Source organism: Danio aesculapii, chromosome 9 (genome assembly GCF_903798145.1).
Source record: "Danio aesculapii chromosome 9, fDanAes4.1, whole genome shotgun sequence".
Lineage (NCBI taxonomy): Eukaryota > Metazoa > Chordata > Actinopteri > Cypriniformes > Danionidae > Danio > Danio aesculapii.
This window is the reverse complement of record NC_079443.1, coordinates 35,187,400-35,207,399: the sequence shown is the minus strand read 5'-3', so window position 1 is coordinate 35,207,399 and position 20,000 is coordinate 35,187,400. Positions and strand designations below refer to the sequence as shown.

Sequence of the window (20,000 nt, the reverse complement as noted above, 5' to 3'; positions counted from 1 at the left end):
GAACACATTAGCTTTTATGCTCATTTTAGGATTCTTGGTGTTCTCAAACATTAGATAATATCCCAAGGTGGGCATTAAATATGTTGACAGAATGTTAATTTGTGATCAAGTATTTGATAGAGTAAGCTAAACAATGGCACATTTTAAGAAATTTGCTTGTCAATTAACTTTGTTCACATCAGCTTCTGTTTTTTTTCCCTCAAGGTTAACACCATATCCTGGAACGACACTGGAGAGTACATCTTATCAGGTTCAGATGACACTAACTTGGTTATCACAAACCCTTACAACAGAAAGGTAAGTTACAGACAAAAGTGCAACGACTAAACTTTACTTTTGCATTACATGTTATTTAAGCAGTATTGGATATATTGGATTACTTTGAATCATCGAATCAGTACCAGATTACTGCATTTTAGATTATTATTTATTTAATATATTGGTATCAGTATTTTATTTATTGTTATATACCTTCATCTAATACAAACAAAAAACATAAACATGTAAAAATTAAGTAATAATTTTAAAACACTGCTGTAATTTGGGATATTTATGATAGATTTTAGTATCTAAGCTGACTATCTTCTGTGTTTGCCACAATTTTCTAGAAAATAATCTAACAAGTTTATTTTGCAGTATTTATTTTTTAAAATGTTGTTTATCTGCCAGATTTTCTTATACAAGCTATATAGATAAAAGCACAAATTGGGAGTTCTAATAGATTATTTAATTTTATACAGACCTAAATTACTGTAATTTCTTTCATTATTGCTGCAAACATGTACTTTTATATCAGCAAATAAGTAAATATATTTCAGAATGTGTAATAAAGCTGCAAGTGTAGTAGTATCTATATAATATTAGCGAGTAATCTAAATCTAAATAATTCATATTTTATATGCTTTCCATTAAGAGAACATGATATTTTCTAACAGATGCTGTTTGTAGTGTATAAGATGATCATAACATGAAAATAATTATCATCTGTAGTATTCAGCATGAACTTTCTAAAACAATGATCTAAACGTTGATGCACTGAATGAGGATAATGTAAAAAAAAAAAAAGTAAAAGCTTGATTCAATCAAACCTACTGTATGATAATCAGTGGCTTATTTAATGAAATTCTCCTCACTGATTTAAAAACGATCATGCTTTTGTCCTCAGGTCAAGACGACTATTCGTTCAGGACATCGGGCCAACATCTTCAGTGCAAAGTTCATGCCCCACACTAACGATCAACAGATTGTGTCCTGCTCAGGAGACGGCATCATTTTCTACACACACACAGAGAAGAGCCAAGAAATCAACAGACAGTGCCAGTTCACCTGCCACTATGGCACTGCTTATGAGGTACGAGCGTCATTTAAAGGGATGGTTCACCCAAAATGTAAATTTGTGTCATTACCGCCTAATTAACTCTTGATCCCCACTGATCAGACAAGATGTAGGGGGGGGGGGTGCTCTACCCTTTAATAGTTAAGAAATAGTTTGCTCTCATCTGTATCTTATATAATATTAATAATGGTGACACTTTATTTTGATTTTCCATTTGAGTATTAGTAGACTGTCTGTTTAATATTTGTTGATACTGCTGCTAAAAAGACATTACACTGTCTATAAGAAACTTTGCAAGTACATGTCAACTTACACTAACCCTAACCCCAACCCTAACTCCAAGCTAACAAGCTAGTTATAATCTAATGAGAATTAGTTGTTATGTAGATGCAATGTAACTTTAATTCAATAATCTAATGTAATAATCTAACGGACCATCAAAATAAAGTGTGACCTCAATAATTAAAGTAATAGATAATTTCAATATACATTTGATAATGGTTCGTACCATTGTGAATGCATGTTTGCACCAAAAATATTAAATAATCTGTTTGAAACCGCCAAATCTAGAGCACCAACAGACAGTGTAAGTGTTCACAAAACATGTTTCTTTAAAAAAGGCATTTGTATTTTATTTTACACTGGCTCGCACATGGATGTTAAACAGAAAAATAAAAAATATGTGCAGTCTTTCATGCTCATATCACAAATGTCAATGCGAACCACTCAATGTCCCTCAACAGTCCAAAGACATGTTATAAGTGAATTAGGTAAGCTAAATTGTATGCAGTGTATGTGTGGGAATGAGAGGCTGGAAGGGCATCCGCTGCGTAAAACATATGCTGGAATAGTTGACTGTTCATTCCACTGTGGCGACCCCTGATATAAAGGACTAAGCCGAAGGAAAATGATTGAATTAATGAGTCTACACAGTAATTGGCATATGACAATATAACGGCCGATCACACCGAGCGCGCTTTTTACATTGAGATGCGGCTTTTTAAATGATTTACTAATGACTGGGAGGGTTTTACGCGCTGCTTATGCACCCTGCGCTTTGTGCCTCGCGCGAAAAAAGTCAACTCCGAGCATCAGTCGCGTCTGTTTCATTCTCCAATCAAGTAAAAGCAGAGGAGGAGTTTGCGTTGAGGTAACTGCAGTGTTTGTGTTGTCAAGACAACTATGGAGACTGAAGATAGAGAAGAGACTTGTGGTTGCTGTTTTGAGTTATCTGGACTTGTATGACTTCACAAATCTTGAATTTTACAATATTATTAAATATTAAAATTATACCAATTTCAACTGCAACACTCTCGCACAATACCCAGCTGATTCAGTCATTGCCTAGCCACATAAAAAGCGCACAGTGCTTCCTTTTTACTTGTCAACAAGAAAAGCAGTGTGGTGTTCTGTGCGTTCTGTGTGATCGGCTACTAGGTGTATTATATAACACACACAATATTGCTTCATTTTTTGTCAATTTTATTTGAGGTTTCCAACTAATGTTATGATCTAATACAACCTCAAAAGACTTATTTGCATAAACTGTTTTATAAACGTTTTCAATACATTTATTGGCAATTTTCAAATCTATAATATAATTATTTTTTACATTTTCCATGTAACACAACCTTGTTAAAGAACAATATCTGAAAGGCTGCAGAAAAACATGTACACATAGACATCACCTATATATTATAAAACTGCAGGCTTCTGAATGTGCCTGTACACAAGCAGTGTCTATGTTTGCATTCGACGTTGTAGCGAGGTGAAAGTTGATGTCATTTTTTTCTCTCTTCCTGTTTCCGTCCACAGATAATGACGGTGCCAAATGACCCCTATACCTTCTTGTCCTGTGGAGAAGATGGTACAGTGAGGTGGTTTGACTTGCGGATGAAGACAAGCTGTACAAAGGAGGACTGTAAAGATGTAAGAAGGCTTAAACATGCAGCAAATGCATACATCAACAAATACACCTCAAGACTGCACATTTCTTCATATAGTGCTGTACTAGACAGTATTACAGATGCTGAACAGCACTGATGTAGAACTATTATTGCACCTCAGATACACTGATGAGAAAGCAGTTTACAACCTCCATTTGTCAACCCACGGAGTGTGTGTGTGGTTTTAGCCTGAGGGCGTGATTGCTTTAGGTTTTTGCTATCAGAAGGCATTTGTTTTGCGAGAAAGAAACATCACACTGCTTGAAGTTGAAAGTGCTGTTTAGATCATTGCTCAAGTTCTGTCAGTACTAGAAATTTAGCTGTCAAATTAGAGAAGATTAGAAGATTTTGAACCAAGGAGAATTTGGTTGTTGTTGACAGAACTATACTAGACAGGATGTATACTATCATTTTTTTTTAACCGTGAATGTTTTTTATTTTATTTTTTAATGCCATCTTCTGCGAAAAATTTGCGAAGGGTCATAGAGAACTGGTTTTCATTCTTTTACATGCTGTTTTGAGTTTATGATGTTTAAAAGGGATGGTGTAGCATTTAGATGAGACAAATGTAATGTGTGCGACAGATGTATGAGGTAGTATGAGGCAGGAATCGATTCTGAACTTAAGCATTTTTTTCTCAATGGTTTAAACCAAGTGACAGCCTCCCGCTCTCCCTTGTGAAGCAAATATGGAAGTAACAGAAACTGCAATTTATCAAAATTCCGCTAGTCCTGGCTGCATAATAGAGTAAATTTCTATTGAGCCCACTGTTAAAATGGCCAGAAAAAAATGTGTTTACAGCCTGGTACAGAAGATGGTTTGGGTGTATATAGCTAATATTACCCTTCATGATAATTGTGATGGGGTGAATTTTTAATAACTCATTCGTTTATATTAAGTTATATTAGGTCTGCATAATTAAGGGTGTGGCCACTTGAGTGACAGCTAGGCCTCGCTGGTCGCAGTCACTTCACCTCAGCTGATTCCGGCTGATTAGCCACTGAACTCTGCATATACATAATATTTTTGTTTTGTTTGATGTGGCTTTACACAGTCAATTGCTTTTTGAAATTATTTCTTACAATTATCTGATAATATGGCATGCTGTGTGCACTTAATAGTGCTCACAAACCACTCACGTGTCCTCCATTTTGCCAGGTGAGTGAAATTTTTACTTAGCCTTGCATTTACTAACACAGACTATAGTTGAAGTATTTGGAAAAAAACGCGTTTTCCTCCTGTAGAAAAACGTCATAAGAACAATGCTTAGTTGCCTGATGCATTACAACAGTGTTTTTAAAAGTCTAAACACTTTATTGATATAGTGTACAGCCAAGCACATGTGAACACAAACGAGTTGCAGGTAATGAAGTAAAGAAAAGCCCGTTTAAGCAAAATGCTAGCAGGCGTCTGTAGCTCCACTCATGCTCCACCTCTTTGCCCTTGTTTGGTATCTCCCGGTCGGTGCGATGACGCTCGAACAAAATGGAGCCGGTTGGCCACGCCTACTTGTATATCTTCTTTTGCGTTCTTCAGAAACCTATGGGTGATGTCATTGATACTACGTTGGTATCTTTTACAGTCTATGGGTTAAACAAAAGATGTAACAATATAACAAAGTAATATTGGAAAAAAGAAATAAACATTTACAAGATTCTTTTTAAACAAAAACAATGAGTGTAAGTCAAATCAAAGAAATTAACATGACAAAACAATCCTTAAGTATAATGTCTAAACTAGGCAACAAAAATAAATAATGAAAATGAAACCTGATATCTTCAGTGCACATGACACCCAATCTAGACTAATTAAACTACAAAACTCAAAATTACACAGATGGCAAAACCCTCAAGCTAATCTAAAGCAGGTCGCACACCGGAAGTGCAGCTCGGTGCCGCAACACGGCGTGCACATGACAGTTAAAAGTATCAGACACCAGACGCGGACATTTGCATGATATTTAGCATGAAACTAATCAGATGGCACACTGTGGCGCGGCAGAGAAATGAACAGTGTCCTGAGTCGTGGCTGGGCGCCGCGGTCAGCCGCCGACTTGCGGCGCTGGTGTGTGTACCCTGATAGAAACATATGTTTAGAATTCTGAAATGTATGGCGCTGTGTGGCGCTACGCGGCGCGCCACCAAGTAGCGCTTCTGGTGTGCGACCTGCTTAACACAGCTAAACTAAAACAAACCTAACAAGAATATCATAACACTCAGAATCACACAACAACCATCAAAGCAGTTACTTAAAGCCAACAAAGTTTAACAAGTAAACTCAAATTACCACAGTAAAATAAATAACCAAATAAGCATGTCAAAACACAAATGCGTGGAGCACAAAGGTACACCGTGGCAGAGCGCACACAACACTGGACAGTTAACTGAACCAATAAGCAACCTAAAGCAGGTCGCACACCAGAAGCGATATAAACAGTAATATATACAGTATCAATGCAGAAAACAGGAAGTTTAATGTGTTATAATATTTCACAATCAACAATTTATTGTACTTTTCAATAAACAAGCGCAAAAACGTATTTCAAAAACGTTTACAAATGTTACCATGTCTCTATATTATTGCATGTATTGCAAAAGTAATGATTCACCCTACGGCAGTTGAAAATCGAATTAAAATATGTGACTTTTTAAACCGGTTGAAATGTTGAACAAATCGCAATACATTTTTTGGACAGAGGGGGCACTGTGTGTTTCTAGGCGCAATCTCACTTTAACTGCACAACAGTGCCAGCAATAGATGGGGCGGCAGAGTAAATTGACATTGGTGAAGTGCGCCAGACATAACACAAACTGTGTGCAAATACTTCAAAAAGATGTTTACATACACTAACAGCACAACGAAAATTATGCAGCACAGTGAAAAACTACTGTCACAGACGTCTATACGCAAATAAACTATTAATAAGCCAAACATGTGAACCGGATGATTTGCAGCTTCGCTTGCTCCAACTAAGTGCTATGGAGATCACATGGTGCATCAGTGGTTTCATAGCAAAAGTGTGAAGATGTTTTTTCAGACTGAAAGAGAAAGCTGTGCTGTTACAGAACCAGGTATTAGATTATTTTACCCACTCCTTTTCAAATTAGTTTATGCATATTTTAATAATTTGCTTATTATTATTGAATATTTATATTATTTCAAGATTATCTCTCCTTAAGTGCATCACTGATACTTTATCAGTGTTCTTTTCAGCAGGGGACATTGTAAATTTGTATTGTGAGTATATTGTAAATGTGCAAAGATCTTACCTTATGGCAGAAAACATAGATATGTTGATATTTCTTTTTAAAAATGTAAAATCCCACATAGTCAGTGTTTTAGTTTGTTTACATTAATGAGTCTTCTTTAGTTTATATTAGTATTTTTTCATTTGTTTTTAAAATAGCAATTTAGTTCAAGCAGAAAATGTATTATTTTGCCAAAAATGTGCAGCATTTAAGAAAAAATGAAAGGGCTCTTCACCTTAAGTTTGTTTTAAATACTTTTGTTGAAAAAAACGTAACTAAATCGTGAATTGTGAGATTAGGATCATGAATCGTATCGCATCAAGACTCAGATGAATCGTTGCATCCCTATACAAAAGATTTATACTTTTATACAGAAGAATTCATTTTAGTTAATCCATGTTTGATTCACTGATGCTTTTGTTTTTTCTTTCTCCAATTTCCTTCTCTCTCTTTCTACCATCCCTTATCAGGACATTTTGATTAATTGCCGGAGAGCCGCTACCTCAATCTCCATTTGCCCCCTGGTCCCCTACTATCTCGCTGTGGGCTGTTCAGATAGCTCTGTGAGGATCTATGACAGAAGAATGCTGGGAACAAGAGCTACGGGTGAGAAATTATCTACGTTCAGCCCTTAATTTAAGTTCAAAGGTGATGATCTGCTATATTTAGCATTTGAGGTTGGAAATTGCAAGATGTCTGAGAGAGTCTTTGAGATCCCAAAATATGAGGAAGACCCCTAACCTTAAACATAAAGAAGATATCTGTATAGTTTAATGTGTATTAATTCTACTCATTATTGTTTTGTATTCATACATTGATTGATTTATTTTGTATAATTGTACCTTTAGGACTGTATTAATTATTTAGAATTATTAGAATCTTTAGAATCTTTGTTTATTGTATACTAATGTTTATTTATTAATGTTTACTGTATACCAAGCGGCAACCCCCTGCTCTCTCTTGTGAAGCTAATACAGAAGTAACTGAAACTGCACTTCATCAAAATTCCGCTAGTTCTAGCTCCATAATAGAGCAAATTTCTTTTGAGCCCAATGTTAAAATGGTGTTTACAGCCTGGTACAAAGAAAGATTTTGGTTCATATAGCTAATATTACCCTTCATGACAACTGTGAGGGGGGTGGATTTTTTTTATAACTCATCTGTTTTGTTTATATTAAGTGATATTAAGTCTGCATAATTAAGGGCGTGGCCACTTGAGTGACAGCTAGGTCTCGCTGGTCGCTGATTCCGGCTGATTAGCCACTGAACTCTGCATATACATCGTATTTTTGTTTTGTTTTATGTGACTTTACACAGTCAATTGCCTTTTGGAATTATTTCCTACAATTATTAGATAATATGGCATGCTGTGTGCACTTATTTGTGTTCACAAACCATTCTAGTGGCCTCCATTTCCCAGGTGAGTGAAATTATATACTTATATATCATATCTATAAATGTATTTGTTTTATTTAAGATAATTTATCATTTATAATTTTCTTTAGACCTGTAATGCACTCCAGAATCTGACAGATAGTCATGTGAAACGTTGTCATACAGTGCTAGTGCTATGCCTGGATTTTTTAAATAGCCTTGCATTTACTAACATAGACAATATTTGAAGTATTTGGAAGTAATTCACATTTTCCTCCTGTAGAAAAACATCATAAAAACAATGCTTAGTGGCTCAGTGTATTACAACAGTGTTTTCAAAAGACTGAACACTTTATTGGTATAGTAATACAACCAAGCAGATGTGGTCAGAACACAAACGAGTCGCAGGTAATGAAGTATTAAGAGTTTCTCCCAAAGAAAAGGCAGTCTAAGCAAAATGCTAGCAGGCGTCTGTGCGATGCAGCTTAGTTTGCGCTTTTCAGAAACCTGTGGGTGATGTCATGGATACTACGTCCATATCCTCTACAGTCTATGCTATATACTAATGTCAAATTTTTAATCTTATATTTTATTGTTATTATAATAATGTACAATTATGTTTACACTTTACAGTAAACCGAATGCATTTCAGCTCTTTATTTAAGTTTAAAGAGGAACAAACATGTATCATGCGATTGGATGATCTGCTATATTTAACATTTTGAGTTCTGTTTCAATGACCACTATAAGCTCTCAAAACTAATAAATAAATACAGCTTGTATATTTAGGTTCCTCTTAAGTAGGCTTGACATTCTCTGAATTTGTAGTTCCTCTTTTAAGCTAGAAACAATCTCACAGCTTTACATGTTTCATCTTGTTGACCTTTTTTGTTTTGTGCTTTTTTTCTAAGGTAACTACATGGGCAGAGGGACGACCGGTATGTGTGTGCGTTTCGTCCCAGCGCACCTGTCCACCAAATCCTGCCGCGTCACCTCTCTGTGTTACAGTGAAGATGGACAGGAAGTGCTTGTCAGTTACTCCTCTGACTACATTTACCTGTTTGACCCCAAAGATGACCAAGCCAGAGAGCTCAAAGGCCCTTCTGAAGAGCGGAGAGAGGAGGTAAGCAGATATCAGGAGGATGTTCTGTGGCTGTTTTCGTTTTAGAGCTTATGGTGTGCACATGAGGTCATTTCTTTCAGTATTTTTCAGTTTGTCATTAACTGAATTTTGTTAAGTTCATTCAAAATGCTTTACATTATTATAAAGTATTGAAGAAGTTAAGTTTCTGGTTGTGTTTTTCTAGTTCAGAAGCATTCCCTCAGTGTGAGATGCTAAATGGGATTAGCAGTCAAAAAAGGAGGGAAAATAAAGCTTTAAAGCACCCTGTGAAAATAGAGTGGGGATTTGTGGTGTGAAACAAGAGATTTGAAGTAGAGCGGTGGAATAATTCATGGGAAACTGTTAATTAAATCCAATGACCAGACCTTAAAAAACGTCTTTTTCACATTCTGAGACCAAAACAGCATCGATAAAGCTTAGAATGTGCAACATGAAGAGCTAGTGCCATGAAAGCTTTTATGATCGGTGTCACTTAAAAAAATACAAAGCACATACACAACAATATACTAAATGCTTTATCTTTTTTTTGCTGAAAATATTAATTAAATTTCACCAAAATATTAAGTCTAAAGTGTTTTTAATTATATTATATAAATATTTATTTAATTATTTAATGCACATATTTCTGCATCTGAATGTGCCCATGCTATACAGTATAGTAGATATATATTCATAGTATTTATTAAACTGTAGGTAAGAAATGAATTAATTAAATCCAATGGCTAGATCTAAAAAACCCCCGTCTTTTTTACGTCGTGAGACCAAACCAGCATCGATAAGCCTTAGAATGTGCAACATTTTGCTGAAAAGCTAGTGCCACAGAAGCTTTTATGATCGGTGTCGTATAAAAAAATACAAAGCACATACACAACAATACACTAAATGCTTTACCTTTTTTTGTGATAAATATTAATTAAACTTCACCAAAATATTAAGTCTGAAGTGTATTTTAATTTTTTAAATGTGTATTTAAATATTTCAATAATTAAATATAATATAAATAAATTATTTAATGCACATATTTTTGCATCTGAATGTGCCCATATTATACAGTATTGTAGTTTATATATTCATTAAAATGTAGGTAAGAAATGAATAAATTAAATCCAATGACCAGACCTAAAAAAATCTCGTCTTTTTCACGCCGTGAGACCAAAACAACATTGTTAAACCTTAGAATGTGCAACATTTTGCTGAAAAGCTAGTGCCACAGAAGCCTTTATGATCGGTGTTACATAACAAAAAATACAAACCACATACACAACAATACACTAAATGCTTTACCTTTTTTGTGATGAAAAGATTAATTAAACCACCATAATATTAAATCCGAAGTGTTTTTTAATTATTTAAATATGTATTCAAATATTTCAATAATTAAATATAATATTAATTATTTAATGCACATATTTCTGCATCTGAATGTGCCCATACTATATAGTATAGTATATTATATATTCATTGTATTCATTAAACTGTAGGTAAGAAATGCATGAATGAATAAATGTTCTGCTAGTACGGCTGTTTACACTTAATTTTAATTTTTTTTCTTTTTTTGGCAGTATGTCATAAAAAAACTAAAAGAAAATGTCACAAACTTGTCTTTAGTTGCATTGCATTGCATCACTCACATCTGTTATAATGTACTGTACATGCACAGTCGAATGTATGGAGCTTTCAAGTATGCTCCATTGGATAGAGCACAACAGTCAGGCTCTGGAAGTACAAACACTAATTTTTCCACTGGGAAATTGATTATTTTTTAGTAATGCTAAATCTTTAAAGGCAGGCCTGTTGTGAGCTTGTTAATGACATACATATATGTTTGTATTAACTGCAAGTATTTTCAAAGCAACTGTGTTTTAATGTGCAATCCGTTTAGAGAAACTAATTACCCATGATGCTGTACTTAAAATGACAACAGTCAGTGTAGCAGCATATACCAAAAGAGATATTTAGCTCTGCCCACTCAAACATATAATACATCTAAATACCTACATGCATAATTTTCATGCAGTTGAAATTAAAACCTCAGTATACTTTGGCCTTTAGTTCTTGTGTGATCTTCATTAGTAGGGGTGTTTGGTATTCACAAATGTGAACCTGTAGTGCATTCTGTGAATAAACAAAACAAACACAATAGTTATTTAAAGAGCTGTGGTCTGATTTATAAAAATTTGTGTGGAAATCTTCCTAAAAGTGAACGTACACCAGAATACATTTTAATTCATACATTATTGATTATTTATTCATATTCGTTATTATTCATATGATGATTTAAAGTGGTCCAATTAAGTCATTTAAATATGTTTACTTGGAGTTTACTTACAGCCCCCAGCTCAAGTTTTTTTGTGGGGGAAGTGACGTACGCACACTTCGTCCATGTTTTGTGCATGTGCCTCATTTATAAAGGATACAGAGGGTCAGTGGTTAGCACTGTCATCTTACAGCGAGAAGGTTGTTGGTTTGAGTCCCGGCTGGGTCTCATAGCGTATCTGTGTGGAGTTTGCATGTTCTCCCCGTGTTTGTGTGAGTTTCCTCTAGGTGCTCCGGTTTTCCCCACAGTCCAAAGACATGAGCTATAGGTGAATTGAATGAACTAAATTAGCTGTATTGTAGGAGTGTGTGTGAATGAGTGTGTATAGGTGTTTCCCAGTACTGGGTTGTGGCTGGAAAGGCGTCCGCAGCGTAAAAACATATGCCGGAATAGTTGACGGTTCATTCCACTGTGGCGACCTCTGAAATAGAGAATAAGCCGAAGAAAAGTAATGAATGAATGAAGTTTAGTAAACCTCTCTCTTCCCTAAGTCAACTCTGCTCTGATTGGTTAGCTAAGCAAGTATTTTCCTATTTATTCAGTGTCTGAAATGAAATGGCCATTACAGTGTGTTTGTAATTCGGTGGCAGGTGGGGATTTAGAAACTTATGGTTACTTTGAACGTGTTGACGACATGGATCGATAGTAAGACTAAAACATAAGGATTCGTTAAGCCGATTCAGAGCTGACTCTTTCATTTGAGAGACAATATTTTTATTTATCAGGCACTGGATACATTGGAGGACAGCTATAGATTATAAACTGCAAATAAGATATTTTTTGGAAAACCCTTACAGTATGTCCTGCTCTATAAAGTGAACTGTATATGAATATGCACTTAAATACAGACACTAGAGTACCACTTCTGCACTCTGAAGCTTTTATAAAAATCAAATCTCAACCCTTCTTGTTTGTTATACACACTAGACCATATTAGACTTTCAGTTTAAATTTCCGTAAGTTGTGGAGGCCTAATGGAAATGGAGCCAGGCATCTGAAAGTCAAGAGTGACTGGTCTGGGGGCAAGTGTGTGCTGTTAGTCTGCTCTTGCCCAAGGCGAAACCTAAATAAAGGACTTTTGAAGTTCTCTGCGCTCTTGTCTCAGGCACTCGGTGTAATCCTCAGCTGTACCGCGCTTCAGTGATGCAGTTTGAAATTAGTTTATAGAGGAGTGTGAGAGGATGGATCAAAAGATTCTGCTGCATTTTTATTCCTGCTTTAAGAAGGATTCTGGCCGACGAATGAAAATTTGCAACAGGGAATTTTATCTTAGAAGCTATATGAAAGATTTATTTATTTTGTAAGCAGAATTGTGTAATAGCAAGGCATGATTGCCTCGTTTTAGATATATTTGTCAAAGTATTTTTTAATGAAAATATGCGTATTGAAAAGGAATAGTTCACCCCAAAAGGAAAATGTGTTGTTAGGGCATCCAAAATATATGTGACTTATCTTCTGCAGAACGATAATTAAGGTTTATTACTGAAACGGTCTTCCTTGCTGATTCATAGAATTGACACAAATAGGGGTCACATGTTCATATTCTTTTGTCTGTAAATTAGTTTTTTGCCGATAACTGATCTTTTGCATTTTTTAAGTCAATAAGAACTTGTGGTCCTTTTATCTTAAAAATCTTCATCAACATTCTACTGACAGGGTTCCCATGCTTCTTGATAATACAGACATTTGGATTCAAGGCCTGGAATGTTCTTAAAATAAACATAAGTCCTTAAAATAGCCTGAATTCAATTTGACATTTTTTGTTGTTATTTCAACAATTGTCATGCTGCTGTCGAAAACAGAATGAAAAAATAAACGTGAAAATGTTCTTAATTTATAAATCCTAAATTTAAATCTTGTACAAAAACTATAAATAATGCACATTTTGTCAAAACTGCTTTAAATATTTCACTTTAGAATTCAAGTAATTTGACTAAAGTTCTTTAAACCTTACTGTTAAAATGATTGAAAATGACACATCATCATTACTCTTAATAATTTTATGCCGTTACATGCGTATCCTTGAATTAGCTGTTTATTCAATTCATCTTTATTTCTATAGCGCTTTTACAATGTAGATTGTGTCAAAGCAGCTTAACAGAAGTTCTAGTAAATTGAAACTGACAGTCCAGTTTTCAGAGTTTAGGTTCAGCTTAGTTCAGTTCAGTGTGATTTAATTTTCACTGCTGAAAGTCCAACCACTGAAGAGAAAATCACTGTTTATGAAAAAGTGAGAACCCTAACTGAAGAGAACATACTGGATGGGCTGTTAATGAAAAGCAAATTGTCAGTTTGGGGCGAACTGTCCCTTTAAGGAGAAAATGGCAAACAAACTCAGACAAACTTCGTGATTGGTACACTGTGTACTAAACAGGCATGATGCAACATATTTTCAACATGTTTTTTTCTCCTCTCTCTCTCTCTCTCTCTCTCTCTCTCTCTCTCTCGTAAGCTTATCAAGGTTGCAATTATTGGCTTGCAAATTTGCAGTAATGTAGGATGTATTAAAAGCAATTAGAAAACAAAGCAGAGTTTACAATAGTCATTACTAGTCTTCGGTATCAAAAGTCATTCTAATATGCTGATTTGCTATAAATATTATGACTTGTGATTTATTTATTTGTATTATTTTTTGTTGAATGGAAAGTTCAAAAGAGCAGCAATTATTTTAATTGGTGTCCAAGGCAAATTCAAATTTAAAAATTCAAAGTTACAAGTTAATGTACATAGCAAGGATAATATTTAAGTGACTATCTTTCATGGAAATAAAATCCAATTTATGGGTGAAATAAGGTTCCATAGTTATGCAGCATAACATATTTAAGTAAATAATACACTGTATATTTAATCTGACTTGTACTTATTAAAATATGTAAAGGAAATGATTATACTGAATGTTGTTACATTCTAAACAATTACAAACATCTAGCTGAATAATGGGCAAAACCCTAGTAGTTAGAATAAGAATAGTGCCAAGTATACAATTAAAAATATGCATTCAAATGAGTCATTTGGGCACTATCATCCTCAAATAGAGTCCTTTAATATGTCATCAAGGTTTATTACTGGATATACAAATAAACAGGTTTGTTCTTTTGATCCAAGTTATCGGTCTACAGACTCCTTCGATGTTGTTGTTGGGATTGTAGTGGTGAAATGTGCTGGGTCACCGCTCAGCTGTTGCACGGTGTGATCAGCTGTGTCCGGATCCCCCGCGATCACATTCTTTTCCAAATAGAGGAGCAGACACACGCAGAGTTCTAGAAATAGAGCACCCAGTGCACAATGACTGCCAGCGAGAGTGAAGGAGCCCCTGTTGACTTCAATAAATCTTTGCAACCAAGCGAATGTTGAGCCAATGCAGTGTCAAAAATATTGAGGACATTATTCTGGTTTATTTGTACGAAAGGGAGATGTTGGAGCTTCCATAGACTAGTTATTAGATCGGGAGGCTTGCTATTGGTTATCTACATTAGTGTCCTGTTTAAAAAGGTTATTAAAAAAGAATAATTCTAAATACACACTGTATAAAAAATGGTGGTTCATTCCGCTGTGGCGACCCCTGATGAATTAAGGGACTAAGCCAAAAGGAAAATGAGTGAATGAATAAAAAAATGCAGAGTTCCACACATAGACTGTAAAAGATATGGATGTAGTATCTGTGACGTCGCTCATAGGTTTCTGAAGAGTGCAAATGAAGCTACAAGTAGGCTGTTAGTAAATACATTAACCAATGAAACCTTATTGTAAAGTGTGACCATATTTTTTATTATGAATGAAATCAAATTTAAAAATCTGATGGTTTTGTAACCGAGCTAGTCTGAGTATTTCAAGTTTTACTTAAAATAATCAGCACTCTGTATTAACACCACAAGCCCCATATCAGATTCTGCTGTCCTCTCCTAAATCTTAACTGAGTAAAAGCAGAATAGCTGCGTGAAGTGCAGAGAAGCTGCAGTGCTCATTATTAGATTATTTTTAGCGTGAGCTCATTGGTCTCTGATGTGCTTTGTTTGGTCTGTGTGGATGTGTTCTAGCCGGTGCTTGTCTTGTTAAAGCTCTCTCACACCCAGAATAGAGCATCCTGACTGACTGAGATGGTAAAAGTGTGAGTGTGAAGCACGTGATAAGGTGGCCTCAGTGGTTTATCCTATCAGCCATCAAGAACTTTTTTTTTTTTCAGTCCAAGGACCTATTGTTGGATACAGAGAGCCCTAAATTAAATTCTGACTTTATCTCCTTGTTTCTTTTGAAATACCACAGTAAACAACTAACAGTAACAACTAAGTAATAATCAGTGAAATATAAAAAGACAACTGTCAGTGACTGGACACTTGGGAAAAAAAAAATGTATTTTAATGTTTGTAATATTTAGCATTTTGAAGAAATTATGTTATACTACATAAAAAAGATCACCAAAAATTGGTAAAAAAAATTATTAGATGAAAAAACTATATATAATAATTATTAGATCAAATATTATATAAAATATATGTTTCTATTTGACCTTATTACCCATGTTAATTCATTTTTACAATTGTAAATTACAATTTTGTGATATTTTCAAATTAGGCCCTCATTTTTTGTTTTTAGATGCCAATTAGTCTTTCACAAAAGTTTCGCACCATTTAAATGAAGTCTAATTAATTTTAAAGACTGAGTCAAAGTTTTGAAGAGGTGGTTACATATTTGCATACTTTCTTATGCTAAAATTAATAAAATAATAATTATTGATGTAAAGAACAAGCGTATTGTTGTTCACTAAAACCAAAACTGTAAAACTCATATGATTTTCGTTACTTGAAAAAAACAATAAACAAAAGCCGAAAAAAAATATGAACAAATCTCTCATTTTCAAAGTTAAATCTTAAAACTAAAATAGCTTAAACTAAATAAAAATAATAAAAACTAAAATGAAAATTAGGGTAGCACATTGGCTCAGTGGTTAGCAATGTCACCTCACAGCAAGAAGGTCGCTGGTTTGAGTACGGGCTGGGTCAGTTGGCATTTCTGTGTGGAGTTCCCTGTGTTTGCTTCGGTTTCCTCTGGGTGCTTCTGGTTCCCCCACAGTCCAAAGACATGCACTGTAGGTGAATTAAATAAAGAGTGTATGGGTGTTTCCCAGTATTGGGTTGCAGCTGGAAGGGCATCCGCTGTGTAAAACATATGCTGGATTAGTTGGCGGTTCATTCCGCTGTGGCGACCCCTGATGAGTAAGTGAGTAAGCAAAGGAAAATGAATGAAAATGAACATTAATACAAACTATATAGACGCACACAAAAATAAATACAGAACCACAACAAAATTATTAAGAAATAATGTGTAATGTGGGTGACATAAAGATAGTTGTTTAGCTAGAACGTAATCTTTTTATTTTGAGCTCTGGTTAAAGTGTGCTTAATATTGTAATCGTATGAGGTTCACTTTTAGTCCATGATGTTGACTTTCACATTGTAGGTAAGACCAAACCCTCAATTGTGGTTCATACTTCCTGCAAACGTGCCGGTCTAGATGTTTGTGAAGTGACGCAGAGTAGAGCGTGTTATTTTTAGGGTGTCTGAGAGCGTTTTGACTGTGACTGACAGTCTGTTGATGTGTGTTTCCACAGCTGAGGCAGCCCCCGGTCAAGCGCCTGCGTCTGAGAGGAGACTGGTCAGACACGGGACCCAGAGCCCGGCCTGAGAGCGAGAGAGAGCGCGATGGTAAGAGGAGATAGAACACACTGACATGCCCTGAATAAACGCATAGCACTCTGTTAACAAACACACTTGTTGGGTGACTGCAGATTAAAGGGATAGTTCACCAAAAAATTCAAGTTTAATCTTCATTTACTGTACTCTGCCTCAAGTGGTTGCAAACCTATATGAGTTTCTTTCTTCTGCTGAACACAAAAAGAGGATATTTTAAAGAACGCTGGAAACATTTAGTAGGAAAAAAAAATGAATATGGATGTCAATGGCTACTGGTTTCCAACAATATTGTTCAACATTTATTAATTTTTTCCTGCTAAAGATGTCACAAGTTTTGAGAATTCTTCAAAATATCTTCTTCTTTGTTCATTAGAAAAAGGAAACTCATAAAGGTTTGAAAAAATGGAGGGTGAGTGAAGGAAATTCACAGATATGCAGTTTTTGTTCTTGCCAGAAATAATAAATGATCTGTGGGTTAAACTTATGAAAACTTTTCAGATGGTAATGTGTAAATGACTTTATTTTTTTAGGGGTCGACATGATATAAAATTCTTATTGTAAATTGTTCCACACAATGTTTAATTCCTATATTGTGGCGCTTTATAGTAAAGCACTGCAAATTTGATCACTGTAATCACAGAAAACAATTAAAAAACTCAAGATCAAAAAAAAACTCAAGATCAAAACAACATTTTTATTATAGATATTAAAACAAGTATTTTTATTACAATATTTTAGTTTTTAAAATCTCATAAAAAATTAACCCAAAATACTTTTTTTATTTTATTACAATAATCACCAAAAACATAATTTGTTTGCACGTCTAATTATAATTATCATGTTTATTAAATAATTCTTTTTATTTTATTTTATTACACTACAATAATCACCAAAACACAATTTGTTTCAGTCTCGTATAACTTTTATATTTAATAAATAATTATTTTATTTAAATTTATTTTATTTACAACAATAATTACCAAAAACACAATTTGTTTCAAAGTCTGATTATAATTATCATGTTTAATAAATAATTATTTTATATTATTTACAGCAATAAACACCAAAACACAATTTGTCTCAGTCACATTATAATTTTTAGATTTAATAAATGTTTTATTTGATTTTATTATACAACAATAATCACCAAAAACACAATTTATTTCCAAGTCTGATTATAATTTTCATGTTTAATAAATAATAATTATTTTATTTGATTTTATTATGCAACAGTAATCAACAAAAACACAATTTGTTTCAAAGTCTCTTCATAACTTTCATATTTAATAAATAATCATTTATTTTATTTTATTACGCAACAACAGTAATCATTTAATTACATTTTATTTAATTAAATTGTATTTTATTTTCATTGCTTCATTGCTGAAGAATATCTCCGAGGACTATTGTAGCACCTCTGCTGTTCCTGATTTACCATAACTCATGTGCTCCTCCGCTTCATCTCCAGCTGACTCCTCCATGAGCAGAACTGTTGTCTGCGCATCTTTTCTCCTCCATGTTTTTAATGATCTGAGTCTCCAGTGCCTCTCAGTGCATCTTTAATCTCTCTCAGTACCTCCAGCCATGAATATCAACAGCACTCAGCCTGTCTAAGGGGAGCTTGTTAGCTTTTCACAGGGATTTAATCTGCAGATTGCTTCACTTCACTGCTTTTCAGTATGTTTCCTCGATCTCAAAAAGCTGAAGAAGAGTAGGGTCTTAGTGCAGCTGCTTTTTTTAGAAGAAACATTTGAGATTCTGATTTGGTTTGAGATTGATTATAAAGAGGTTTGTTGTCTTTGCAGGAGAGCAGAGTCCGAATGTTTCACTCATGCAGAGGATGTCAGACATGTTGTCTCGATGGTTTGAGGAGGCCAGCGAGGCTCAGAGCAGCAGAGCTCGTCCACAAACTCGACCCAGAGGTACAAGATTTACATTTATTACAATTATGCATTTGGCATTATGCTTTTATCCAAAGCAACTTACTTGGTTACTCAGTTTTTTTGTAAGTGAATGCTAAAAATGAACCTTATGGATTGATGCTTTGCCTCCAGGTATAGCAGCTCAAGCAGAAGGCACGAGCTCAGAGACAACCGCTCAGGCACAGGAGTCCTCTGGCATGGCAGCTGAAGGAGCGATGGAGCAGGAGACGCCCACCATAAATCCTCTCCCTACACCTCCTGCTCCACCATCAGAGCCTCTCCCGAAGTCAGTCTCTTCATCCTCCTCAGGCTCCTCCTCCACTGTGACGGCTCCTCCCCCCTCCAGCTCCTCCTCCATGGAAAGCGCCACCTCCTCCTCTCTGCTCTCCTCGCCAGACACTGGGCAGAAGAGCCAGGGTGAAGTCACGCCCACTCCCTCGACCACGCCCACTCCCTCAGCCACGCCCACTGCATCTAGAGAGGCAGCTTTATCTGGTAAGATAACAGACTTGATGAAACTTGCTATTCTACTGTGTATATGAGACAATGAGTGTGTTTACTTGCACATAAGGGTCTAAATGTTGTTACGTTATCTAAACTTTGCACGGCTCCACAAAGCAAGCCAGACCCGTAACAATAAATACAATTAAATTAAATTAAATAGGACACCTCTAAAATTAATGAGGAGCCTGGAGTCTCATCTCCCATTCAAAAGAAAACCACAACAAAGACAATTGACCAAAGAAATAATGTAAAGTCTAATTTATTTGACAATTAACTTTAAAGGAGAAATTTTGTGGAGGTAAAGACAAAATAACAAACAAAAAATCTCAACAACTAAGTTTTAAACCCTCCTACCTGCACATAAAATAAAATAAATTATACAACATTCACTTACCTCTCTTCTAACCACAAAACATGAGAAAACTTAATAAAACAAAAAGGCACCTTCCTCAGCCCATGCGTCTCCATACATTGATCTCCATAATAGTCAACACTCAGCGTTAAAATTCGACAATATCGCAGAGCAACACGTTTTCACAA

The 20,000-nt window shown here is 35.0% G+C and overlaps 1 protein-coding gene across 7 annotated transcripts in view; it reads left to right on the top strand.

Moving 5' to 3' along the window:
* The window catches only part of dcaf6 (ddb1 and cul4 associated factor 6), a 53,900-nt gene that overhangs the window by 10,638 nt on the left and 23,262 nt on the right, over nucleotides 1–20,000 (top strand). For all 7 annotated transcript variants that reach the window (XM_056465577.1, XM_056465576.1, XM_056465575.1 and 4 more), the window contains exons 3-10: nucleotides 205–297; nucleotides 1,166–1,351; nucleotides 3,152–3,265; nucleotides 7,001–7,136; nucleotides 8,816–9,027; nucleotides 16,953–17,046; nucleotides 18,840–18,956; nucleotides 19,089–19,451. In XM_056465577.1, coding sequence (XP_056321552.1) covers nucleotides 205–297; nucleotides 1,166–1,351; nucleotides 3,152–3,265; nucleotides 7,001–7,136; nucleotides 8,816–9,027; nucleotides 16,953–17,046; nucleotides 18,840–18,956; nucleotides 19,089–19,451 — 1,315 coding nt within the window. The remainder of the gene's footprint in view (nucleotides 1–204; nucleotides 298–1,165; nucleotides 1,352–3,151; nucleotides 3,266–7,000; nucleotides 7,137–8,815; nucleotides 9,028–16,952; nucleotides 17,047–18,839; nucleotides 18,957–19,088; nucleotides 19,452–20,000) is intronic.